Below are 27,769 nucleotides of genomic sequence, written 5' to 3'. Positions count from 1 at the left end.
GACAATAAGAGGGTCATTATATTGTTTTTGTTTGATTATTTTTATTTATTTGGCAGCAGCAAATTATAAAAACCATAATAATGATCTTAATAGTTACTAAAATATGGCCTCGCAATACACAATTATTTATTTTAAATAAGTGTGTTAAGCAACACTACCTTATTGTCAAATTAAAAAGCTATCACTCAGAACCATAAAAATATTGACAAATAAAACCATCCGATTAAAAAAATATTCAAAATAAATATTGACGAAACGTTGTTTTTGAATTTGATTTTATTATTTTTTTGTTAAATTAATATAATTATTAATGGATGAGCTGCGCGGGCCAAACATTCAAATAGTTCTTCATGTGAAAGAAGGTACCGTGTTTTATAAATCGAAGTTTGAATATATATTTGCAGTACAATTTCAGTATTATTATTTATCTAATACTAATATGTAGATTGTGTATATTTTTTTAGGACTAGGATTTGGTTTTCTTCGAATTCCTTTTATAGTAAGTGGTTCTTTGAATGGTTATATGTTGGAGACGGATCCAGTAGTTCCAACACATGCACCAATTTTTGATGCCGAACTAGTTTGGGAAGCTGACAAAAGAAGGTTTAGAAGGTATGATATTGGTAGAATACTTTTTCTTAAATTGTAGTAGGAACGAAACTAAAACTTGGAATATTCCTAGAATATTAATTTATATCCTCAAAATTATTTGCTGTAGTTACCATACATGGGTACCATTCATGGTCAATTTATATTAATATATGTACATTAATATTTTTTATATTTTGTAGCCTCCGTGTACAGAATGTTCCCGTCAAAGTGGAGGTGTATACCATGGGAACACAAGGTCGGAAAGATAAAGTTGGATACTTACTACTCAGTCTGCTCAGTGCACAACCATGTCCATCAAATAAAGTTATAGATGTAAGATTCTTACTGTGTTGTTATAAACTAGTAGTTTGTTCTGGATGTTTATTTATTATCAAAATACCTTGGAAATACCTTATACTGACTACTGCAGGTACTTTGTGAAATAAGGTGCAATGTCAAGGGAAGCTTGCTACTGTGGAACACCATCCCAGACTATGGCCCTCCTACTCTCCTATCCTTTGTACCCAATATCTTGCACAAAGGAAGACCTAAAAAATGCAACCAAGAGTGCTAAAATTTTTACTACTTTCTGGGGAAAAATAATTTTGTTAGCACTGAATTGTAAAAAGTAGATGCAGCACAATAACCTATCTGAATAAGTATATCTTTCGAACAGTGAAATCATTTCTCAATTTGGTCCAAAGATTCATAAGTTTACTATTCTTATAACAAAATCCACACTCTCTCTTTGAATAAAAGCACAATCATCTCTGTTGTTGGACTGTAAAGAATAAAATAATGTTTAATGAAAAACAAATAGTACTTTCATGTTTTCTAAAATACATAATTTTAGAAGAATAATTTCGTATTTCACACCTCTGGTTACCTACCTACCTTTGCAATAGGTTTGTTAAACTAGAATTCTCTTCTTGAATGCCTAAAAAATAAAAGTAGATGGAAGGGTGATGTTAAAACAACTTTAGTCTCACAAATTTAATTCTATTTAATTTAGATAAAACACACATGGCACAGGCTGCTAGGTGTAAAGTCTGAGGGTAAATGCTGCCATCCACAGTTGCTATTAAGTCTATCTATTGAAGATCGAATGAACACACCAACTCCTGTAAGTATATCATATTATATTTTTTATCAAATTTATTTATTTATTGTACTTAATATGTTTGTATAGTATGTGCTCAAGTAAATGAGTGGGCAGTATATAATTTTTGTATTTATAAAATATATTTATGTAGTCTCTGAATTGGTTAATAGCAATATTCTATTGTTAGGTAAAAATTGTTTACAAATAAATTATTAATAAAATTATTTATGGGCATTGGCTGAAGATGGTACAGGGTCAGTAATCAACCTGGGATGTAAATAATTTGATTATAATTATGGCATACTAGCAGACCCACTCAAGTTCGAGCAGACAGATTGAAAAACAAATAAGTTTACTCCATTTGACAACCTTTTTCATTTATGAAATGTTGGTATTGCTGGTACCATAATGTTTCATAGCCTATAGCTCCTGTATGAATTGGCTATTGAACAGTTTTTCATGATAATCTCATTTCTATGTCAATCACGTTTTCAATGTGAAAAACATACAAATATTTCAGCTTTCTAATAATAGTATAAGTAATATGTAGATTGTATTGTATGAGCTGCATAAAAGAAAATAATGTTATCACTGATTACAGAGGAACGAGTTAAGGATGTTCCACAGCAATGAAGTGACATATCCCTCTACTTATTCCACTGACAATAAGATTACTGGAAAGTCAGTTCTTCTTACCCTAAGTAAGTTTATATAATATTTATTTTTATACCTTTTGAAAAGTTTTTATCACACTTTAACATTTTCTCCTTAATACCAATCTTAATGAAATTTGAAGTTTGTTATGTAGTAAAGTAAATATTTTTTATGGAATAGTAAGGAATGGTGCATTCGCTTGCATATATGCTGGTGATATTAAATTTCCCCTTTTAATGTTCAGAGATTATTTAAAATTTTGCTGTTATATTTCAATTTTCTGTTTACATAGATGAGTATTTAGAAGAGAGTAAAAAGACTGTAACTTCCCCTGATCTTAAACCAATATTGATGTGCGAGGAAGGTCTCATACAAATTGGCAGCGGCAGACATTTGTTTGTACTTAGTCTTGTTATTGGCTCTGTGGAAAATTTGGATTTGGTAAGATACATTTTACTTTTTTGCAATATGATTGAGGTTTTATGGTTGAGACTAACCATAAAACCTCAATCATTTTACGTTACATCCTTCATCTTTCTGTTTGTCACAGTATTAAAACCTTTCCCCATATCATTTAGGGTAGGTGTAATATGTTTTTCTCTTAAATTTTTCCCTTCTTCTCATATCATCTTTCAAACATGGATGGACATTCATATCTTTTTCTGTATTCCTCTGACCTCAGAACCATCCAAATTTATATGTAACACTTTCTTTAATACTCTTCATCACAGTATCATAACCATTGTATCTGAAGTCTTACCCTAGGATAGAGGTTTAAAAAATAATAGTAATTGATGAACATTTGCTGTATATTGTTTCCACAATAATATCAGAAATTAAATTAAATTTAAAATTTACTTTATTCAATGAGTTTGTTGACAACAGTGAGTTAGGACCCAAATGTCAACTGCAATAATGCAACAATATACAGTGTAGTAATATTATTATACATAGAGTATTATATACTAGCGACCCATCCCGGTTTCGCACGGATGCGTTACAAATCTTTGAATTTCTCAACTTATTCTATAGTATGCACGCACATACATATAAAGCCTCTTCTTAAGTCAGTGTGTCTATTGCAGGCGACTGTATTAAAATCTGTCAGTTAAAAGATCTAAGCGAACAGACAGCACAAGTGTCATAATTTTTTACTCTATAGAGGATATGAATAAATTATGGTTTATACTTTGATTTACTTGTTGTACTCTACTTTTTGTTTCAGCTTTTACCAAGCAATATGTCTCACAAAACTGCCAACTGCTACATCACATATTCTGTTTTCACACATAACATTATGACCGATAGGTATGTGAAACCATTGTTGGTAACCATTGACAGTATTGATAACTTCCTGAGGTTGCAGCACCAGAGAGATCATAGAACCGAGTGTATTCATCCTTTTTGAAGTCGGTTAAAAAATATAAATCCATAATTTAGTTCATTATAATCTTAGATATGTATTTGATAAAGCAATATTCCTGATAATAATATATGAATACTTTCTTACTTTGTTGTAATCTTACTTGTTATTAATATATAAACGCAAAAGTTTGTTAGTATGGATGGATGGATGTTTGTTACTTTACAGTAATAAAGCATATAGCTTATACATCAGAATAATACATAGGCTACAATTTCACGCGGGTGTAACCGCGGGTACAGCTAGTATCAATATATTTTTAGTCTTAATACCATTCTCTCAATTTCAAATTCAATCTCAAGCTGATAACATTACTATGACTATTAAATAAGTTATAGTGGCTGCCTCTTTCCCTGTATTGGCAGGCTGCGTCTGTTAATTGTTTTTTAATCTGGTATAACCAGTAACAAATATCTCCATGTGTGTGGCAGGGTTGGTGCAACGTTGGGTACCAGTGGTGCAAATGTCCAGTTCAACCAGCGATCATCATTGCGCCTGCGCGGTTCGCTGGTAGCGCTGAGCCAATATTTCGCTGAGTGTCCACACCTCGTTACACGGCTCTGTGCTGGAGATGATGACATAGGTGAGTCTAGGACTTAGGTACTTAGACCAACAAAAAAATAATAGGGAACACTACACACAATATTACCAAAGCTGAGAAATTATGCTCAGTCATAATGAATCGTATGCAAGATCTGTTTTTAAATATTTATTCAAAATATAGCTGTTATCCGCGACTTTATGCGCTTGTAAGCTTTTTTTGTAATTAGAATAGATATATAATTTTTCAAAAATCTAAGTAACTCCTTATATCATTAGCTATCTACGAGTAAAAGTCCTGTCCTAATTGTTTCGGCTGTTTCAGTGATTAGCAAGAACAAACACAATTTTTTTTAAACAATTTATTGTTTTTATTGCCGAATATCTTAATACTTACATTCTTACGAACATGAGAGAGAGACACATAATTTTGTTTGTATGACCATTACAAAATATAGGGTGATACTGATTTCATTGTATTCTTCAGTCAAAACAATTTAACCCACGCGTGCTTTCAAACAGTTGTAGACTTTTTAATTAATAGCAATAGTATGTACGTGCTATGAGTCAGACAGCTTTGGACTGTCTATGTGTACAACCTTTACAAATATGAACTTAAAATAATGTTATGTTTAGGTATTTGCAGTATGGACCTTCGTAAACTGGTTCCCACAGAGAATACTGATGACTTTCTATCTAAGTTCTGTAACGAGCAGCGAGCCCTGACTATACATGAACGGTGCTTCATATTGCGCTGTGACGGAGTCATCAGAGAGGAAGGTAGACGTCCGTATGTGGATGTGGAAATGAGTTTGAAGTATCTAGGACTGCAGGATAAAGAGGTGAATGTTTGAATTTGGAAATTTAAATTTTATGTAACTGCCGGTAATCAAAATTGATGCCTGAAAAATGATATTTGTTGCCTATATACAAGATTAACAGTAAGGACATCACAGCGTCACTTGTTGCCTGTGCCCTCATGATATAATTGCCATTCCGGAGGACTACTACTACTACTAAAAATGTGAAACTGCTGATTCTTCTACTTTTACTGCATATATATATATATATATATATATACATATATATATATATATATATGTTATATATATATGTTGTGCATTGCTTTTGGGAATTCTGGTTGTTCCGATGCCATACTAAAGTTTTTAAAATGGTGTTGACTGTTATTTATGAAATAATATTATATTAGTAATACTTGAGAGATTGAAATTTACCGTTATAGATATAAAGCCATGTTTAGAGTAATGCTTAATTGTCTCTGGTATTGCTGGCATAACCAAAATAAATTATCTAAACTGTTACTTTCATGTTCTATCTCTAATTCTATCATTGACTGAAATGTTTTAGAAACCGAAAAATCTCACAGCTCGCAGTGCCACTCAGTTGAAAAGCACTGCACAGCGCGACCCTATGCCTCCTGACGCTACCATAGACTACAAGAGTGGTAGTTGTACTGATTTTGATCAAAATGTTGGAGGTGTGGCTTATACTAACATAGCTGCCAGTAATACTGCAAGGTGATTAAAATAGACATGTGAAGTTTCTGTTCAAGATATGATTACATAATGTATCTCATTCTTTGTAATGGACATTACGTAAATTATGGGCGTAGCCACGGTGGGGAGGGTGGGGCACAGGGCCGACCCTGGCTCTGCCCTATTCCTAACCAAACCTACAAAAAAAGTTACTTAAATACTAACTACGTTACTTAATATCCGTAAAAAACTTCTTACTCGACAGCCGACAACTACATACAGATACAGGCTGTTACCGTTTTATAAAAAAATATAATCAGGATAAGACCGCGGGCATAGTTTGCTAGTTACAAAATATTTTAGTACTACTATCTACTACCCTATCCTGAGTCCAAGACTACGCCCATGACCTAAATAATCGAATAGCACTTATTTTATAGGTATAAAGACGCGACAGGCGACTCAATTTTAAAGTCAAATGAACTCGCTGAACTAATAAAGAAAATGTGCGACTCTTTCGCACAAAGCCAGGAACGAATCCTGGCGTTCCGCTCTAGACCACTTACCAGCGATATGCAAGTACAATGCGAGTCAGTACAGCAGCATGAGGTCACTGATGTGAACCAAGCGGTTACACTTGAGGACAATACAAAGAAAGTGGAGTATAATACTGTAGAAAATAATGTTAAAAAACCATGTGAATACATTAAGCTGGAGACATGCAAGAGTGATACATGTATATCACAAAATGAGAAAGGTAATTTTGAGTGCAGATTAGAAATAAAGACGAAATAGATATTTTTTTTGGGATAGATAAGGTAAAAAGGACTTAAGCAATTTTATTTAATTGATTATTCCAGACATCTGCATTATCATAGTAGTTGAATAGATCTTTTTTTTTTATTTTTGTACTCTACTGTAATTGCACCCTTATGAAGTAAGGTAGGTTGGTACTTATCAATAATTGTATCACTTATAACATATAAACATATTTAAACTTATTAATAATTGCATCAATTATATCTTATGAACTTATTTCAACTGCATATAGTAAAATTGCTGGTCTCCTCGACTGACCGTGACGCCATCATGCAGAGATTTGTCGATGAACTAGAGGATTGGAAAGAGAAGCAACAGGAATTATATAAGTGTCAAGTAAGTATGTATACATTCAATATAATTGTAATAATGTTTATATTTTTTTTTTTTAATAATAAGAATAAGTTTATTGTGCAAAAAAAAAAACAGTTACAAAAATGGACTTAGCTAAGGTTCTATATCTACTATATACACATATAACTTCACTTTTCATACTAATTTAAAATTTTTATGTAAACAAATCGATTGTATATTAAAAAGTATATATAAAAAAAAAAAAAAGAAGAAACAGATACAATATTTAAGTCTCAATATAACATTATGTCACTGCTGTCCTTACTAGGTCATTATAATGACCTGTATGAAGGACATCCAGTTACATTCCCTACGTGAAAGTTAGATTCCCTAGATATTAAAGACTAATGCTAATAATAATACTGCTGTTGTAGGATGCTAATGTGGTACATGTTCGTGAGAATACTTGTGTGTATGTGTTTGTGTGTGTGTGTGTGTGTGTGTGTGTGTGTGTGTGTGTGTGTGTGTGTGTGTGTGTGTGCGCGAGATAGACCATGAATGTCAATCTTTGAATTTATTCTGTTGTATAAAGTGGGAGCTAAATAATATAAGAATCTATAAGTGAAGGTCAGTTTAGGTGAGGGTATAGGACAGATGTTGTCTTTACGTCGTTTGTTGGTGCTAGTATAAGGGGATTTACGATGCTGATAGAGGGTCGTGTTTAGTACATATAATTGCCTAACAGTCAGAACATTCCAATCAAGATATAATTGAGACGTTGGGTATAGTATGTTTTTGAATGATGCAACTTATAAAACTGCTCGTTGAGCTACTTCAAGTGGTTTGATGATAGACTTTGCAGCTCCGCCCCAGCATGTAATACCATATGAAATCAAGGATTGTGTTAGCGTGTAGTAAACTGTGCGTAAAACATGTTGGTTGGTTATATGTCTAAGTGATTTAAATATATAAATTAATTTTCTAATCCTAGCAGTTAATGAGTTGATTTGAGCCTTAAAGTTTAGTAAGTTATCCAATATGACACCCATAATGTTTATATTGCCTTGATAGTGTCATTATTTATTTCCAAAAAATTTATATAAAGGCAATATTTAGCATACAGCCATAATACTTATAATACCTCGAATTACTATATGGGAAGTAGATATTTATGTTCTGTTTATAATATAAATTCTGCTTATTATATGTATTTTTAATTAGACGAAGTCATCTGATGTTTACTGTGTTGTCAGTATTTGATGAAATAAAAATAGTGTTGTGACAAAGTGAATAACTAAAAAAAACTCCTGAATTAATGGAATTGCCTCGATTGTCTAGTCTAGTGAATAGTTAGTGTGCCGAACTGCCGATATCGGGTACGGGTTTCGAATTTTAGCTGTGCTTTATACATACCAACGAGTTTTCGACGACTATGTTCCTATAGTATCTACGTATACTGAATACCGAGTATTTTAAACATAAAGAAAAAAATTGCGAAGAAACTTATAAGACTGTCCTATTTACAATACATCATGTAGTTGAAACTGTAGATGTATATAATATAAAATATATAACATAATATAGTTAGGTAATGAAAATAAAAAACAAACTTTGTTTTTATTCATCATCTAAATCTAAAGGCAAGGCTAAATCATGATATGTGGTACAACTGGTACATGTAATGTTTTTTTTATATTACCTCCTAAATTACAGTTAAAACGAAAGGAGGAATACCATCTTGAGCTACTGGCAAAGGAGTGGGCGAAGAAACGCGTAGAGTTAGAGTCCAAGCTGACGCGTGGGATTGAACAGTGCCGTACACTCGCTGCTGACCTTGCGCAGGCCTCTGACGACTTTCGCCTGCGGGGGTACCGCAATGTCGACAGGGAGAAAAAGGTAGTACTATATTATTATATCCTTATGAGGAAGGGCAATTATTAGTAATGGTGACAAATAGCCCCATTGCTAAAAGTGTACTTCTAATTAAGTCAAACTGCACGAGATCATCATATAAACTATTTATACTACTGAATCATTTGAATTCATCCTTCACTGGATCCAACCTAGAGTATATTATTATATAGATAGATATTTAGAATAGAATAACAACAAATTCTTTCTCGTTCTAATTGTGCTGAGACAGTTTAATGAATGCGCGGTAGATTAATATAAAATAACTATAACTATTCAAAAGTGCTTCAATTAAGTATATTAGAATAATGGATTTTCTATTCTAATCTTATTTTTTAGTTATTGGAAGCCAAAAAAGCGCTAGAAGCACATTATACAGCTAAATATCAAGAGTTGCGGGAGGCGTCTCAGAAGATGGAAGATGATATGAACCACCAGTTGAAACTGAAAGATATGACGATTGAAGAGTTGGAGATGAAGGTGCAGCAGTTGGAGAAACAGTTGGAAGTGGTAAAGGTGGGAAGTTATTTATTAAGCTTTTATTACCACAGAAGTGGTATGTATTTAATTTAGTATGGGAACATAATTCACATACTATTATAAGATAATATTTTAAGGAAGATGTTACATATGAATGTGGATGGTTATAAGGGCAGTGGAAGACCGAAGAAGATATGGATGAACTGTGTGAAAGATGATATGGCAAGAAAGGGAAAATCACGAGATGACTGCAGATAGGGATGAATGGATGAGAAAACATATTACGCCGACCCCAAATAAATGGAATAAGGAAGAGGCAGGTGATGAATATAATTCACATACTAAGAATAAATGGCAGTCTCTTCCAGACAGCTATGGGTAGATGAGAGAACATAAGCATGAATAGAATTTATAACTTTCTTATTCTGTTCTTAGATTTATAAGTATTTAGGAACAGAATAAGAAAGGCTTCACTAAGGAAACAGTTTCTTAATAAGATTTATAAATGACAATACATAGGAATATACTATGATTAGTGCATTTAATTGTTATTACTCAACTTCTCGTGCCAATTGAAGCTCATTGGAACATTATTCATATACATGCAATCTGACATATACGACTGTATATCCAGTAGCCTAACTTGGCTTGATAAATTATATCAAGATAGATTACTATGATATTCGGTTTTTATAAAACTTCACGAGGTAGACAGAAAAGCCAAGGTTTATGTGATTTATTTATTATTGTTTATTAAATACACACACCTATAATATGTATGCGCGTATTACACGTAGTTCTGATTACTCTTGAATATAAGTTTTTGTTACAGGCTAATTTGAAGAATTGTGAAAAGGATGCTGAGAGCAGATATTCAGGGCTGACGAAGGATCAAACTGCTAGTCTTATTCAAGAACTGGTAAGGTATTTTAAAATATTCAAACATTTCAGATAATGAAATATATATAAAGTTGGAGTGTATAAGTGTAACTTTTAAAATATATTTTGATAATCTGCCAATGCCGAATTAGGCTAGTAGTAAGAGTAGCAAATACTTACGGGCTCCGCATATTAATTTCTGAAATCTAATACCCCGACATCAAAGAAATAATAACAATAAAGTTATTAGTTTTATTTTAGTCTAAACCAAGTGAGAGAATTGTCGTTTGATTTTTTTTAAGGTAAATATGAGTAAATTCCTAAACCAGACTATGGACCTCCTAAAAGAATTAGCTATAGGCCCCGCAGCGGCCCAATCCAGCACTGATATCCGCTACTGAAAACAAATACATAAATTTGCCAACTAATATATATCTACGGTCTATTTCAGCGTTGTTTAGAAGAAAAGTTAGACAGCGCGGTGCAGTCAAAAGCTTTCTTTAAAGAGCAGTGGGGTCGCGCCGTTCGTGAACTGCATCTAAACAAACTGCAGTCTCGCAAACAAGTGCTCACTCAACTGCAGTCACATCGCAGAGAGCTCAGCGACATGGGGTCAGGTTCTATCTCACTTTATGTAAAGACAAAGCCAAATATTTATGAAACCGAATAAATATTCCTAAGAAGTTAAGTGATATATATACAGTGATGAATTTGTAGTATACATATGTAATCTTGAACAATGCGCATTTGTACAATGCTATAACGATTTAACTTTTTTTTATATCATTTTACAGATTGGACACAATTCAAGATCAAGACGAAATGAAAACGAATCATATTGTTGACATAAAGAAATTAAAAGATGATTTCTTAGTAGATATATTAGCCAATACTCCAGCATTAGAATCTCATTCTATTATTAGTAAGTTATTTAATTATACACCACCCTGGTATCGGCTGAATATTCATAACTTGGTGTCTTATCTATTTATAATCACTTAGGGGTATGAAAAATAGATACTGGTCGATTCTCAGACCTACTGAATATGCATATAAAATTTCATAAAAGTGGGTCAATCCGATTCGGAGGAGTATGATAACTAACAATGTGACACGATAATTTTATATCTAATATATATATGAGGCATTTTAAAATGCGTTCGCTGGGATTGTAAACTTTAGGCCTGTATTTGATCTACAATTTTATTATTGATTTCAGGTGACTCAATCCCTGACGGTATGGATATGTTTGAAGGTATTAAGTAAGTAATATAAGAACATTATATTAGTATATTATAAAAACAAAATATGTTAAACTTCTGTAAGCATTGAAGTATCATAGTATATATTTTGTGATCATTCTGTTCAGGTCTGTAAGGTACTAATGTGGGTTGTTAATTATTCCAGTTGAATATTTTTTGCGTATTATTTCCTTCTGTATTTGTGTGTTACATCAGACTTTATATACATTTATTAATTTCAGAAACATCCCCAAGAATCCAGTTAATGACAAGTTAAATGATCTAATAGCTCAAAGGGATCGCCTTATTCAGCAAGACAACCCAGATGAAGATCGTCTAAAGCAACTCAACCATGAAATACGAAACATGCTGCTGAATTGTGGCACCTGACTGAATATATACTAATTCTGGTTGTAAAACGTAAAAGCAATAGTAAAAGCAAGAAGTTTTGGTTTAATTAAATAGACTATGCAGTTTTATAGATCAATATTAACATTCTGTCTTTTCACCATTGTCTCCTATCACAATTGGATTAGTCAATAGAAAGAGTTGAACATTGTTGATCTCACTATGTCTTCTATTTAATCCCGCTATACTTGTATAATAATTGTAGTTACTTTATAATGTCGGCGAATTAATGTCTAACAAGAATGAAGAAATAAGCGGCGTTCATTACAGAGGTCCAGCTGATAAATTATGAAATGAATTGTTGAATCCTAACATTTGGTACACAAACTAATTTCATGTATTTTGTATTTACACGTATTATAACATTCCTATAGTCCATTTTTGTCAAATTTCGAAATAAAACAGGTTTTTTTTTAAGTTTGGAGTGACCAGAGGAAAACAGTCCTCATTTACAGTATTATTGTTGGAATGTGTTTTACTTTTGAAGGTGTATTCATCAATTACTATTATTAATATTGTTAGTTATAATTATTGTTTTACAAAAAATATTATTTGTTCTCCTATAACACGAAATGTTATGAATAAATGAATTATTTAAATACAAAATATTTATATATGTATATTATTTACTGTAATTGATTATAATAAGGGTAAATAAGGCGATATGACATCCGATGGGGATTAGCGATAAAAGACTGTGGATCCCGAATAATTATTGTGATTCTCTGTATTTCACTGCTATAAAAAGCTATTGTTTATTTATTTATTTATTTATTTTTATTTATTTAAATAACTTTAATGCACGTCATACATAGGTAAAAAGTACATATGGCGGACTTAACACCTAATGGCATTTTCTACCAGCCAACCATGAGTTGTGCAGAGATAAGTTGTTGGCGGTGCAAACAATAATATATTATTTTATAGAATATACATGAATAAATATATATATATACACATGTAACTACATAAATATTCCTACAAATATACACAAAAATACATATACATATACAAAAATATACCATACACATAAATATGTGACCAATAATCTGACAATGAAATAGTGATTACAGCCGACAGTGTAAGCATATTACAATAGATACAATATGATTCGCCTTGTAGTAAAAATGAAGAAACTTAATGCTAAAGAGAAAAATATATAAAAGATAATAAATAATAGTATACAAAATTATATGTTAAGATAATGTTTCCGCAATCTTCGCTTGAAAGAAATTTTACTCGTGGCAGTCCTGATGTCAAGGGGTAAGTCGTTCCAAAGTTTGATAGCCTGAACGGCGAAAGAATGATGGACAAAACCGGACAAATGTGCCGGGACATGAAGTAAAAATCTTCTAGTTGTGCGAAGGGAGCGATTGGTGTTGTCCCCATGGAAGTGAAATTTACTACTAATATATTCAGGAAAATTAGGATCGTATAGAATAGAATAGAGGGTACATAGCATACGTACATTTCTGCGACAGCGGAGAGGAAGCCATTTAAGCTGAGAACGGAAAGAGGAAATATGATCAAACTTGCGCAAATTGAAAATAAAGCGAATGGAATTGTTGAGAAGACGATCCAATTTGTTTAAAAGGTCTACGTTCATGTCAGAACAGCACACATCAGCATAATCCAGCGTGGGGAGCACTAAAGATTGGACGAGGAGAATTTTTGTACTCAAAGGGAGGAAATTTTTCAACCTATATAAGTTCCGTAAAGTGAGTGTAATTTTACGGCTGACCTCATTAATATGCTTATTCCAACTGAGTGTACTGTCTATTAATAAGCCGAGATTTTTAACACAGGAACTGTACGCGATATGTTGTTTATTGAAAAGAACTGGAGGTAGAGTGTCGAAATTAATTTTACTGAGTTGCTGATTACTCCCGAGAACTATTGCTTGACATTTGGAGGGATTGACAGATACACCAAATTTATTGGACCAATTGAATATATGATCAAGATCGCTATTCAATTGGTCAATAGCTTCATTGACCTCAGATACAACAGCTTGAGAGTAAATTTGGAGATCGTCCGCATACAAATGGTAAGAGCATTTGAGATTTTTTGTGGTAAAATCGATAAAGATAGAGAAAAGTAATGGAGACAAAATACCGCCTTGAGGAACCCCAGCAACAAGATCGCACCAATCCGATAATGTCTGATTGGCACGAACTGCCTGCTGACGTCCACGAAGATAAGAGCCAAACCATTTAACAACTGATGATGAAATCCCAAGATGTGAAAGGATAGCTAGTAAAACATCATGGTCCACGGTGTTGAACGCGTTGGAGAAATCGATTAGAACTAGAACGGTTAATTTTGATTGTTCCATGCCTTCCCTCACGTCCTCGGTAATTTTCAGCAGAGCAGTAGTAGTACTGTGTCCCGGACGAAAGCCAGATTGGTAGGGGCTAACCAGTTTATTATTAAAGACAAAGTCTGATAACTGACGATGTACTACAGCTTCAAGTATTTTGGAGAGGAAAGGCAGGATTGAAATGGGTCGAAAGTCCTTAAGATTCTGTGGGGATGACACTTTTGGAAGTGAAATAACAAAAGCGTTGCGCCATGCTTCAGGGAATTCAGAGGAAAAAAGAGAAAAATTGATGATGTGAGTAATGATTGGAAGCAAATGTTCAAGTAGGAGAATAACCATAATCCTACCCACATCATCATTACCAATACTATTAGTTTTAATGGAGGATATTATCTTGTAGACTTCATCATCAGTAACTGGTGAAAATAAAAATTCTACGGATAGTCTAGGCCAGGATGTTATCTCAGCTAATGTAGTAGATTTCTGAGAATTATTCAGAGCAGGAACAGTCGAAAAGTGTCAGTTTAGTTCATTTACTGAAAAGTGAGAGGAGAAATCATTGGGCTGATTGCACAGCCCAAGTGATTTGAGAAACTTCCAGATATTGGCCGAAGAAGAATTTTGAATATTCGAGTGGATGTAACGGCGTTTAGCAGCTCTTACCATATAGTTGCAGCGGTTGCGCGCAATTTTGAAGTACCTCCAGTTCTCTTCGCAGCGATCCCTTTTGAATATTCTAAAAGCACGATCACGTTTTCTCATGCCAATACGAACTACCTCCGTTATCCAAGGAGCTGGCTGTCTCTTAACCCTGACAAAGTGGGCAGGAGCATGTTTGTTCATGATTTTAAGAACTGAATGATTAAACGCAGCTACCTTGTCGTTAATACAGGAGGCAGACAATACGCATGACCAATCAACGGCTGTCACTTCCTGGCTTAATACTGTTAAATCTACTCTAGAGAAATTACGTAGACGAATTACGGCCGGTTTAGGCTTAAAAGTTTTAATATTGTATTCCTATGTAACATATATGAGATCATGTCTGGAGAAACCCGGTGCAGGAAATTGGCCATGTTTGAGTACGGATTCAGGAGATGAGACAAAAACGTGATCGAGCCAGGTGTCAGGGGAATCTGTATTAGTGTGAGTAGGACCAAGGGGTAACACCGAAAGGCTTGCCGACTCCACTATAGTGCGTAGTTTGAGAGATCTGTGAGTGTCTCGGAGCAAATCAGTGTTAAAATCCCCCATAATGATGTGATGTGTGTGTTCCGCCATAATGATTTCGAAAACAGATTCAATGTCATGGAAGTAATCAGTGGAAGGGGGACAGTAAACAACACCAAGAACGAACTTAATTCCCCTAACATCAATCGCCACGAATAAATATTCAGCACTACCAGGGAGTGATGAGTTAGCCAAGGTTTTGAAAGCAAGGTATTGTTCTTAATTTACTTGGAATAAATCTAAAATATGTCTGATAGACAGCAAATAGTTATTTTTCATTTTACTAGAGGTATGGTGTTACAGGTTTTCTAATGCAATTTGAGATTTAAGAATATTAAATATTACAAGTCTGTAATGAATCTCTCAGTACTATTTTTCTACACGTACATACAGATAATTAAATAGTAATAAAATAAATTCATTTTCATACAATCGCGGGTTGTTTTTTTGATAGACATGGTTTATATGGTGTATTACAATATCAAATCTCATACTATCTCCAATAATAATAAGAGAACATAGGTATCACAACTACAGAATAGAAAGTATTCATATAATTAGATTATTCTTATGCTTATATAGCATGTCTTATGTAGACGATTAGCATTTATTGAATTTTTTAATATTTAGTCCCAGATTAAACATATTCGATAATGTAATAATCAGTTTTGACTGACGTCTTTGACTTCGACGTGTATTTGATTGACATGCACTACCTATTATTTATTATTTTCTGTCTAATATACTTGGCAATTACTTATCAATTTTCTGGTGTATACTGAATCTAAAATCGAACTGTCGTCTTGGAAAACTAAATGTCGTGTTTTTGTCTTAAACATTACTATCTTTAATATATTTCAGACCATATTGTGTCGTAACCTTTTTCATGTTGTATGTATAGTGCATGGTGAACAATGGCTAAAACCAAAGTCACAGGAGCGACTAGTAGATTGAAGCAGGATTACCTCAGACTGAAAAATGATCCTGTTCCATACGTGACCGCAGAGCCTGTGCCCTCGAATATCCTTGAATGGCATTACGTTGTCAAAGGTCCAGAGAAAAGTCCTTACGAAGGAGGTTATTACCATGGAAAAATTATGTTTCCGAGGGAATTCCCTTTCAAGCCGCCGTCTATTTACATGATTACGCCAAACGGAAGATTCAAAACAAACACAAGACTGTGCTTAAGCATAACCGATTTTCATCCTGACACATGGAATCCAGCCTGGTCCATTTCCACTATATTGACGGGTTTATTGAGCTTTATGCTGGAAAAGACACCAACATTGGGCTCTATAGAGACTTCAGATTACCAAAAACGATGTCTGGCAGCTGAATCACTGGAGATTAATTTGAAGAATAAGATGTTTTGCGAGCTATTTCCAGAGTATGTGGAAGAGATAGATCACCTGTTGAAACAGAGACAAGAGGCTATGCTCCAATCTGATAACACCAATATGACAAGTGGCGAAAGTGATGTGACTACAGAACAACAATCCAGCATGTATTATATTATAACTAATTTGTTTGTGTTAGTTGGCTTTGTTTTTTTGGCATATATGGTCAAATATGTTTTAGTTTCGATATCTAATGATTAGTGGTACCTTATTTGTAAATGTACATATTGTAATTTATTTTGTAAATATATATTCCATTAGAAGCAAATAATTTTAATTTGTTGTGGTAAATGGTTGCAACTCAGTACCAACAAGATGGTAATTCCTTTACATTTCTTAAAATATTTACAATAAATGAATACAGTGCTATATAATATTTATATTGTGTTTTTTTACTTATTTGATACACATTCTCAGTTTGAAATTGTAACTAAAGCAATATTAGATGTGCATATGCAATAAATATGTGTGGTATAGTATATAAACTTTCTATTGTATATACTTTTACTTTCACAGCTATTTACTTTAGTTTGTAAACACTGAGGCTGGCAATCTCTGCTGCTTTATGTAAGTAGTGGTGTATAGCTTGTGATTGTTATAGATATCACCTGTAATTGCAAATGTTAATAAAAAGATTTTCAATGAACTGTAATTGTGTATGTATACTGTGACACAATTTGGCTGTTCAATATTGTTCTGAGATGCAACGTTACCAAAATTTAAACACAAATTGCACATAGTGTGGGATAGTCGATCTTGTTTCCTATACCTTATCTCTCATGAAATTGCAGATATAGTACTTGCATAAATACAAGTTCATTATTGAATAAATCTATATATTGTATGAAAGCCATTGTATTTTTTATAGTAATAGCATAGCTATAATGATGATAAGTAAGTAGTTATATCTATTTAGATATTTTAAAACAAGCTAATGCTTAAACTGTAAGTTGACATGTTATGTGCAGTATTTATCTGTCAGTTTTTATTATATCTGAACAAACAAAATAAAAAAAAAACTAAATTATAAGGTACAGTGGCTGCACCTATTGAAAATAGTATAAGGTATAAAAATCCACATAAAATTATAAACATAATCAATACTACTTACTTCATGCATTGCTAATACTGAGGATTAGTTGTTATACTAGTAAGAATTATATTGGCTAACTAAATTTCAATAACTGGGGATTATATTCATGCACAAATAAAATTATATAATAATGCTGTAAGAAATAAAATAAATAATATAGAAATAAGTAATGTTAAAGCACACATTAATGATTAAAATAATTTTTGCATCACAGCAGTAGGCATGTTGCTTTGTCTAAGTAAGAATTAGCTTTGAAAAATATTAATCTTATTAAAATCCAAAGTATTTATATTCTGTATTATAATTATTGCATTTATACTATCATTAATAAAATACTTTATCTCTTGTTATATTTATAACACCTATGTAATGAATTATAATTTACTATGATTATAGTCATCTTCGCAACTTACTGCAATTTTCAAAGTATCATTTTCATATAATATGATAATAAAGTTGTGTCTTTATTACATTAACTGATCCATCTTTTTTCTTAGGACTGCAGGTATATATTAACAAAATGTTTTAGTTATGAATATTCTGCACATACTAATGTAAGAAATACCAAAAGGATTTCTGTTTATTTGATATTTAATAAGTAAGGTCAATGACAGTCTGAATGCGTGACTTAGAAATACCAACAATATTTTAGTCATTGAGATATTTTGTACTAATGTATAGAGAAGATGCCGAGGGCGCTAGCAGTATTGGTTCTGCTGTTATGAATTCAGTATTTTTTTTCATGGGGAGAATGAGGTGGTTATTAGGACAGAAATGTCAAGTGGTGTCTTCTCTAGTATGTATGTTAGCTATAATTTAATATCAGATTGTGTTGGATTGTATTCTTTTATATTTATTATCACTTGCCACACAAAACATTGCGTGAATATTAGATTTATTACGTGTTACACACACTGTACTTTACCTATATATATAAAGGAAATTGTTTAAAATGCAGTAAAGTGTATTTTTATATTGATGTTTCATGTTTTATTAAAAATCTCATCATATACTTTATCATTTATTTTAATTTTTCAAGCAAGCCTAATAATATGCTAATTTACAAATAATATTGGTTTGTAAACACATCTACTCATAAACTCTTATAGGTAGCATATATAGATACAACACAGGAAATTTAGATTTCACAGGTCACTTACCTTTATATTATACTATTATATTATATTAATACTAAACATATTTTGCTATCCACAGATAATTTAACAATATAGTTAATTATCAAAATTACAGTAATTACAGTAAAGTACCTGCAATTTTAAATACAATTCTATTGATCCCGTTAGAGACCTGGTGTAAAGATATAACTCTTTAATTTTACCAGTAAAACTTTCATACCACACAGTGATACATATACATTTCTTATTATTGCGCATATAAAATATCATTATAAAATAATCCCTTACAAATAATATAAGTATAAAATATTAATGTGACATATTAAATGTTATTACTTACATATTTCCAATACATTATGTAAAACATGCATTTTAATAGAATCAGTAACAAAATATGCAGTATTAAATCTACTTACTATAGTCCTATTTTGCAAGTTTCTATAGTGTACATAGTAATTCAATATAACAATTAATTATGTGCATAATTATATTAATATTATTCCCTAATCCCTTATTTTCTATCAGATATAACCTACTTCCTTCGTTTCCATTATTTGCTATAACATTAACTCATTAATGAATGAATTACATTACAACTATACTATTTTCATTAATAAGGCATTTCAATTAAGACCTTACTTTTCCATAGGTTTTGTAAAAAATGTAATGTATCTAATTAATCGATTTAAAAGATTTACTACATGAATTAAATAGTGATTATTTATGCCTTATTCTCTTCCTCATCATCATCCCAATCACTAACCAATTTTGTGATGTTATTATCTTTACTTGAATTGGGCTTTATAATAGCAGCATCACTGATAACACCTGGAACATTTTCAGTAGTAGTAGTATTATTTTCTAATGAAACTACTTGATCATTATTTTCTTGTTCACATTCAATTCCTTGTTCACTTTCGATTTCCTGTTCAAGTTCATTTCCATGTTCACATTCATTTTCCTCTTCACATTCATTAGCATTTGAAGAGTTATTTTCTTCTTGGGAGTCATTATCATCCCAATCATTTAAAAGCGACGTCAGTTTTTCCTGACCTCCTTCAGTGTTATTGACTATATTTGATGGCAGCTGTACATCAGTGTCTAGATGTATTATATTATCATGTGATGAAGTGTTTGCAATATCTATAGTTTCATGTGACGTTTTCACCATTTCTGTCACATCTGTTTCAGAATCACCAGCTAGCTGTTTTGCCATTTCCTGCTGAATATTTTCAATAGATTCTTCTATTTCAGGTGGGTTTCCTTCAGCAACAGCAGTTGTATTATCTATCACTGAGTCGGTATTCTCATTAACTTCACTTGAATCTTGTGTTGTAGCCTCATATTCATCCTCGGACCACTCTGATGCTAAATTTTGGACTTGTACTTTTGCCGTATTGGGTGTTATATGATTGATCTGATTTAAAGGTATTGTTTCTGCAATGTTAGGAGGTTCACTTGGATTTTCCATGTCCTGCACAATACCATCTGTGCACAAATTATTTTCAACGGTCTGTTCATCTAGCGCTTTCGTTTCATTTATAATGTCGGGATAATTATGCGCACTTATGGTTTGCTGTACAACAGAGGGAACAGTAGTTTCTGACAATATCTGGATACTATTTTCCATTATACTGTCGTTTTGTGAATCAACTGTTGCCTTTGATGGAGTGTCGATTGCTGAAGCTGTAGTTATTTCTTTTTCAGACATTGTTTCACAGGGGGTATTTTCCGAAGAAGTTGACATCGGATTTTGTACATCTTTGATGACCAGCTCTTGTATTTCTTCTGTATTATCTTTTTCGACTATATTTTGAATATCAATCACGTTGGGATGATTTAAAGCATTATGCATTTCACTCAATTCAGCAGGAATTTCCTTTGACACTGGTATTAGCTGTACTTCGGGGAGCTCTATTAATGTAGTTTCTGTTTCATTATTTGTTGCTTCTGGTGTAGTTTGAGGAATAGTTTGTATTGGTGTTTCTTGAGTTACATTAATTTGTTTATTCTGTAAGTTTTGTGCAGTATTATTCTGCCAAGACTCTTCTACTTGAGCATCTATAATATGTGCGCTCATAACTGGAGTAGATGTAGTAACTGTTTCATAATTTTGTGTTATCATTGCTGATGACTGAACATATTGTGCTCCAATGTCTTGTGAGGATATTATTTGATACTGTTTATCAGAATCATCAACATGTCCCATTTGGTGGCTGTAAACAACAACAATATTTGAGTTATCTGTTACTACAGCTTCTGAGACATTTAGTGGATATTCATCTTGAATAATCATCATATCATTTGATTGAGTGTTGTCCAAGTCTATAGTTGTAGTATCCAACGACGTACTATGTGGTGCAGCTAATACTGTTAATGTTTTATTTGTGTTACCATTGTCAAATATAATAGAGTGATTGGAAGACATAAGAGTTTTGTATTCTTCTTCATTTGAGACAACAATTTGTATTGGCTGACCAATGTTGGATTTTTTTAGTATCATTTTAGATGCCTCACCATCTGTGTTCATAATTTCTGGTATAACATATTCATTTTCTGGTATTTTCGTTTTTCTGGGTATTAGTTGATTATCTCTCATAATGTAGTCAATATTATCTATTACAACTACATTTTCTTCATTTAAAATATTTTGTGGAGATGGATCGCTATCCTGACTGTATTCGTGATGGATGGAAAGATGTCGATTAACTTTTGGCTTTTGTCCTTGTTGAACCTTGAGAGCAGGTGTACTAAAGCCTGCATTCAAAATTTTCTGCTTTTGAATTTGTACTGGTTGTACTCTTGATTTTTTAGGTACTACATGTATATTTCCATCTGGTCTTTGTTGAATTTGAAATTGGACATCTATATCTTCAGATTCATTATCATAAGATTCTGATTTAACAAAACCATGATTTACTTTTGGTTTTTCCTCCATGTGCTTATCATCATCAGAATCATCTATGACGCCATCTCTCTTTGCGGCTTGCTTATGACAGGTTCTTAGGTGACTATATAAATTACTATCTCTTAAGAATATTTTATGACAGTAAATGCACTGCAGGCCAGATTTTTTATCTGCATTTTGTCTATGACCCGTTTTTTGAAAGTGTGTCATCAACTGATTGCTTGTATTGAAAAATGTGCTGCAAGCATTGCATTTGAAATTTCTTTGGTCTGAATGAGTCAATCTATGTTTTACAAGAAAACCTTCATTTATGGCAACATAATTGCATATATTACATTTAGGGAACTTGAATTGTGGTGGTGGTTCAATATCATGTTTAGTATACATATGGTACAACATGTAATTTCTTTTGTATGATTTAAAACCACAGTATTCACATATTGTTGACATAGGTTTTTCATTGTGTATATTGACCAAATGTCTACGGAATTTATAATATGAAGGGAAATGTAAGGCCCTACCAGGTGTTCCACATATGAGACATATCCATGGGCCTTTAACATTTTCAGCTCCCATAGCAATTAATTTTGCAGCTTCTTTAAAATCTAGGACATCTGTCTCATATGTAAAATCTGCAGTATCCATTTTTGGTTTTACCTCCTTTTCTTCAATGGTAATTGGTTTAAGTTTCTTAGTTTTACTTGGTGTATTAAGGATCTTCAATTTAATGTTCTTGTTACTTTTCATTAAATGTGGATATTTTTTTAGTACCTCACTAATGATTTTAGCATGATCTATGTTATTTACTTGTTTATTATCCTTTGATTCTATGGTCACTTTTGGACCATCTCTATTGTCTAAAATCTGATCAAATAGTTGATTTTGGTCTTTACGTAATTCAACTTTTGAATAATTCGATGAAAATATATCATTGTCATCAATCTCATCTCCCAGGTTGTCATCTTCAAATATGTCAGTTTTGATGATTTTTTTGCATTCAACTATGTCCAATGTTGATGTTCTGTTACTGGCTCTTTTTGGATCCAGTGGATCACGGAATATACCACTTTTCTTTGCTGGATATCGCTTAGTAGTGTCAGGATGAACCATTAAAGGTTTGGATGTATATGATATACTTGCAAATGAGTTTTCAAAAATATTGTCTGTATCTAATTCTTCTGGCAATTCATATCGTGTAGGTCGAGAATTTACAAATATATGTTTTTTAGATGTTGCAGGTTCTTGTTGAGTTGTAGATGTAGGAAAACTCGAAATAGTAGTAGACTCTTGAGTGTCAGACTTACTGGGGAGAACTTTTTTCTTTTCTTTGTTTGTAGCACTATAGGAATTTTCAAAAGCTTTACCATAAGATCGCTTGTTTGAAGAGGACGAAGATGTTGGATGGGAAGGTTGAAATGTTTGTTTATTAAAATTATTAGATTTAGAGCTTCGTTTAGAAGCACTATAATTTTGGGTTGAAGTTTTTATTGGATGTACTCTGTGAGCTTCAAGTAGTTTAGACAGTACAGGCATATTCATAATCAATGATGTCTGATACAGTTTCTCTAATGTATCCATCTTGAATTCAAGCTGACCTGTATACATGAAGTTTACAATAGGGACCACAACATCAGCTTGTAAGTCATCTGGCATCACCAAACAATCCTCATACATTTCACATGTTCTTTCAAGGAGTTCAAAATACTCTGTACATGCATTTAAAACAAGTCTGTGCACTTTTAGTTGAGCATTATCTTGAAACTGAAGAATGAGATCGCAATAATCAGTTCGATTAAAAAAGTGCTTTAATCTCTGGAGGAAATAAATGCCCCAGTTGTCAACTTTCACTTGCTTTACGTCGGACATTGTGTATCTAAATCGAATACTTATATTATAGGTTATCACTGCCCCATTTCAAAACACTGAAACAAAACATACACTTTAACATTTTTTATTTATAATCAGGATAAAATAAACTTATATTCTATAAGTATTGATCGTTAGAATGAGTTTATTGTTTAAAGGTATCTCTGCGGGATAGCGGACTTGTTAGGCAATAATGTATGTTTTCCAAAGATATGTAAATTGAATTTTCCGCCACTTTATTACTATATATTCAGAAAACTTACCAATAAAAGTACAAACACTAGTTAGTATTTCAATTCTTGCCTTCGTCACAACACAAAATTACTGTGCACTGCACTGGCTGAATACGATTGAAGGAAGTTGACAATAAGAACGCAAGATGGCGGTGTTTGGTTGCTCTATTGAAGTATTGACACGGGCGACGAGGACGCCAAAGAGTAACGGGAAGGCGACGCTTTCTCGCGGGATCCGCTGCTTGGTGACTGAGTCAAATTGTAACTTATTTAATAATTAAATGAAATAAAATAAATCTAAGTACGTATCTTATTAAATAACGTTGATAGATGCATACACATACTGTAAATTACAAATTACGATTGTTTTTAGTAATTTCAGATAATTAGAGACATGTCTGATTGCGCACAATGCGCTAGTGCTGACATCTACTACAAGCAAATCAATGAAGAACTATTGATTATGTCCAAGTTGTTAAAAATAGGGTGGAGAACTCGAAGCGAAAATGACGCATCACGGTAAACGGTACTTTAATTTGTATTATAGGATATCTATTAAATGACAATAGAGGGCACTATGAGGAGATTTAGTATTTTGTTGCTATCGTTTTGTAGTTTAAAGAAGAAATTACCTTTATTAAAGTTATGGAAGTTAAATTAAATTGTGTACAATATTTATTATTTTTTTATATCTATTATTTTTTCATATACTAAAATTAAACCGCGGTTTCGTCCACACATGTCGGTTATTTTACGTTTCCATTGGAATATTGGATGGAAAATTGGATTTTGAAATTAGGTTTTAAAGTAAAAGCCTTACTGTGTATTTTCCTAAATTTGTAGTTTTTAAGATTATCCAGTAGATTACCTACCTATATTAGGCGTGGGACGTGGTCATGCTTGGTCGGCTTGTTGGATTTTCAAAAAGTATTTGTAATAACATGCAATGATGGCTGGCTTATTCATCATACTCGGAGTACTAGTAGAGTCAGGCAGGTTTAAGAGTATTATGATTAATTACTACATTACTTATCTAATATATAAAATTCTCGTGTCACAGTTTTCGTGTTTATACTCCTCCGAAACGGCTTGACAGATTTTGATGAAATTTTATATGTATATTCAATATCTGAAAATAAGTTTGTAACTAATTTTTATACCCATAAGTATTACGGATGGCTCACCCCAATTTTTTTTCATTTGCATATTTTTTTTTATTTGTTTAATGTGTGGTATTAAACCCTAAATTTCCGCCCTTCTACTAGAAATCCCTATTTTTTTAATAGTGATTTTAATTTATATGGCAAAACTACGTTTGCCGGGATAGCTATTATTATATAATTTAATTTCGTTCTTTGTTTATTGAATATTTTTTTACATGTAGATAAGTAAGTCTATTAATTATTTCGTGAATATTTAATTTTTAATATTACGTGACATGGATATAACGAATTGTATATTTTATAATCCGTTTGCATTTGTCTATACCTATACCTACATATATAGATGTCTTTCCTGCAGATATGTTGATGATTTTAACAACACAGAAATCAGAATCAGAATCAGAAACAACATTTGTCATATCTAATGTATACCCATAAATAATATACTATACTTGAAACTTGGTATACCTATTGAATTTTGAGTACCAGTACCAGTATGCTAACACAAAAGCTTATTTTAAATTCACGTACCTCAGAAATTGAACACAGAAGCACCAGATGGCACTTAAACAATATTTATAGAATTTTGAGTGTTCTTTGGAAGAACAATTTACGAGAATATCCTTCTATGGAAAAAACCAAGCTAATCTTGGCAGGCTACATAGGTACTATTATTTATTGAATAAAAGAAAATAAATTTATGAAATAAATTACATCGCATTATTTTCTATCACAAAAAATAGTGTCGAATTAAGAGTAACATTAATATAGCAATAAAGCATATTGATTGCAATAGAAAGGTACTGAAACTAAGGAGAAGTAAAAATAAGGCAAGGAAAGCTAAGGTAAAGTAAGATTACTTACATAAACTTACAGTCAAGTTTTAAACTGTACGTAAAAAAAATCGAAAGGTACTAAAACTAAGGTAAAGTAAAAACAAGGCCTTGCCTTGTTTTTACTAAGCTAAAGGTAAGGTAAGCTTACATACTATTTACGAAAAGTATCTGTTTTGTGTTTTACTTATCCAGTAGATAAAAAAAGTTCTGCCTGATGTTATAGAGGTGTTATTACGAGGCAATTCTGGTCATCTCAGATTGTCACTTGTAATTTTGTACTTAAAAGTATAAAATAATTCACGCTTTTTGGTGTTATACTATTTATTTTAACGAATTAGGTGTTAGGTACTTTGTGGAAGTCCATTTCATCACTCTAAGTTTATTATTTTGTTTAATTCCGCTGCGATTAGCATGTGCGGAATCCTGACCACTGGTTCGCGATAATCTTCCCTGTTAGTGATCAAATTCTCCTCTTTTTTGAATCTATAACTAAGTATATTGCGAGGTATCTTCAGAACGAATATGGTTTGGAAACTTTATATTCGGCATCGCAGTCTGGTTACTTACCAGTCAAAACTAAAATCATTAACTAATGTTATACTATTGTACTGTATTCAATACAATGCAACATGCTTTGTAAAATACAAAACAAAATAACCAGTAGTGTAAATCGGACTAGCAGATCGAAGGGTCCCGAACCTGTAATGTGTCAGGTTTTATACATATCTAATATATTGGATACCTGGATGGAATAACGATAACTTCGGTGTCCAGCTGTTTAGCATATCTACCGTTTTGCTTTCATGATCATGAGTTTGATTTCTTGCACGATGCAAACGTTTTTGTAGTATTGAACAGCAGAACAAAAATTTATGTATTTGTTTTGTTATGTTACCCATAACATAAGCTCTGCTTAGGTTGGCACTAGAAGACGTTGTGTGAGTTGTAAAAAAATATCTTTCAAATAATGATAGAATGTCTGAAATCGGTGCAGTGGTTCCGAAGTTTACTTTTCTCATAACAAAATCAGCTCTTTTTATATACCTAATTTGAATGGCAAACAAGCTACCGGCCCAACTGATGGTAAGTTGCCAATTTAGATAGGTATATAGGTAAAGTGAGGAATAGACACGCACAGGAATAAAATATAGGTAAGCAAAAAAAAGTCGCCATAAAGAAAGCGACAGATATCTACCTATTACTTACTACATAAAAAGAGGACTAACATGTCTCTCTCTATTAGTTGATATATGTATGTAGATGATAAAATATTTACATTACCTATGTCTTAACAATTAATTTATATTATTTAGTAACAACGGTATTTGATTTATTACAAGATTATTTGCTGTCTACTCATATCTGCTCTGATTCTTATTAGAATTTTCACGTTTTAGACCAAACTCTATTATTGGGGGGGGGATGGGACTCTGCGGGCAATGGTGCTATCCTACAAGTACGAGTATCTATACACCTAAAAACTGACTGTCTGTCTTTTTCATGACTTAACGGATGAAGACATAGGTACTATGTTTGATGTGAGGACAGATTCATATCTTAGGACGGTCATGTTTTATCTCGAAATACGAAAAACAGCCGAAATTGCGGCTAATATAATTAAGAATAGAATTTTTTTTGTGAAGATATATGTTACTCTTTCAGGTCTTTCATATAACATAGAATTTTTCTACATTCTATTTATTTTAGAAACATTATATTTATGTTTTAATAGTAGGTACTCTAAATATA

The 27,769-nt window shown here is 32.3% G+C and overlaps 3 protein-coding genes across 5 annotated transcripts; 2 read left to right on the top strand and 1 right to left on the bottom strand.

Moving 5' to 3' along the window:
• Positions 1–232: 232 nt before the first annotated feature.
• LOC131843256 (centrosomal protein of 120 kDa-like) lies at positions 233–12,135 on the top strand. 3 transcript variants are annotated; one of them, XM_059191883.1, is made up of 19 exons: positions 233–362; positions 465–612; positions 792–924; positions 1,604–1,714; positions 2,295–2,394; positions 2,640–2,788; positions 3,573–3,655; positions 4,202–4,353; positions 4,947–5,152; positions 5,679–5,848; positions 6,247–6,563; positions 6,858–6,961; positions 8,633–8,815; positions 9,170–9,346; positions 10,143–10,229; positions 10,641–10,801; positions 10,984–11,111; positions 11,409–11,451; positions 11,673–12,135. In XM_059191883.1, the coding sequence occupies exons 1-19, from the start codon at positions 311–313 to the stop codon at positions 11,818–11,820; spliced, it is 2,652 nt and encodes an 883-aa protein (XP_059047866.1). In that variant the 5' UTR covers positions 233–310; the 3' UTR covers positions 11,821–12,135. The 3 variants fall into 3 exon arrangements, with proteins under 3 accessions (XP_059047866.1, XP_059047869.1, XP_059047867.1); XM_059191884.1 differs by having other exon boundaries at positions 282–362; positions 446–612; XM_059191886.1 differs by lacking the exon at positions 10,984–11,111 and having other exon boundaries at positions 11,673–11,691.
• A 3,956-nt stretch (positions 12,136–16,091) lies between these two features.
• On the top strand, positions 16,092–18,465 carry LOC131843258 (ubiquitin-conjugating enzyme E2 J2-like). Its single transcript, XM_059191888.1, has one exon. The coding sequence runs from the start codon at positions 16,303–16,305 to the stop codon at positions 16,984–16,986; it is 684 nt and encodes a 227-aa protein (XP_059047871.1). The 5' UTR covers positions 16,092–16,302; the 3' UTR covers positions 16,987–18,465.
• Positions 18,466–19,670: 1,205 nt separating this feature from the next.
• Positions 19,671–24,257, bottom strand: LOC131843257 (uncharacterized). The gene is made up of 2 exons (XM_059191887.1): positions 24,052–24,257; positions 19,671–23,844 (listed from the first exon to the last, which is right to left on the bottom strand). Exon 2 carries the CDS (start codon positions 23,786–23,788, stop codon positions 19,736–19,738), a length of 4,053 nt encoding a protein of 1,350 aa, XP_059047870.1. The 5' UTR covers positions 23,789–23,844; positions 24,052–24,257; the 3' UTR covers positions 19,671–19,735.
• Positions 24,258–27,769: the final 3,512 nt, after the last annotated feature.

Source organism: Achroia grisella, unplaced genomic scaffold (genome assembly GCF_030625045.1).
Source record: "Achroia grisella isolate CSIRO2021 unplaced genomic scaffold, CSIRO_AGI_Agris_v1 utg2946, whole genome shotgun sequence".
Taxonomy (NCBI): Eukaryota; Metazoa; Arthropoda; class Insecta; order Lepidoptera; family Pyralidae; genus Achroia; species Achroia grisella.
Note: the sequence above shows the minus strand (reverse complement) of the source record. Positions and strands in the feature narration are given on the sequence as shown.

Bases quoted from the DNA above. Each gene is read 5' to 3' on its own strand.
- LOC131843256 (XM_059191883.1), top strand. From the start codon at position 311: ATGGATGAGCTGCGCGGGCCAAACATTCAAATAGTTCTTCATGTGAAA. The intron at 4,354-4,946 runs GTGAGTCTAGGA...TGTTATGTTTAG, and splicing joins TGCTGGAGATGATGACATAG to GTATTTGCAGTATGGACCTT. The intron at 5,153-5,678 runs GTGAATGTTTGA...GAAATGTTTTAG, and splicing joins TAGGACTGCAGGATAAAGAG to AAACCGAAAAATCTCACAGC.
- LOC131843258 (XM_059191888.1), top strand. From the start codon at position 16,303: ATGGCTAAAACCAAAGTCACAGGAGCGACTAGTAGATTGAAGCAGGAT.
- LOC131843257 (XM_059191887.1), bottom strand. From the start codon at position 23,788: ATGTCCGACGTAAAGCAAGTGAAAGTTGACAACTGGGGCATTTATTTC.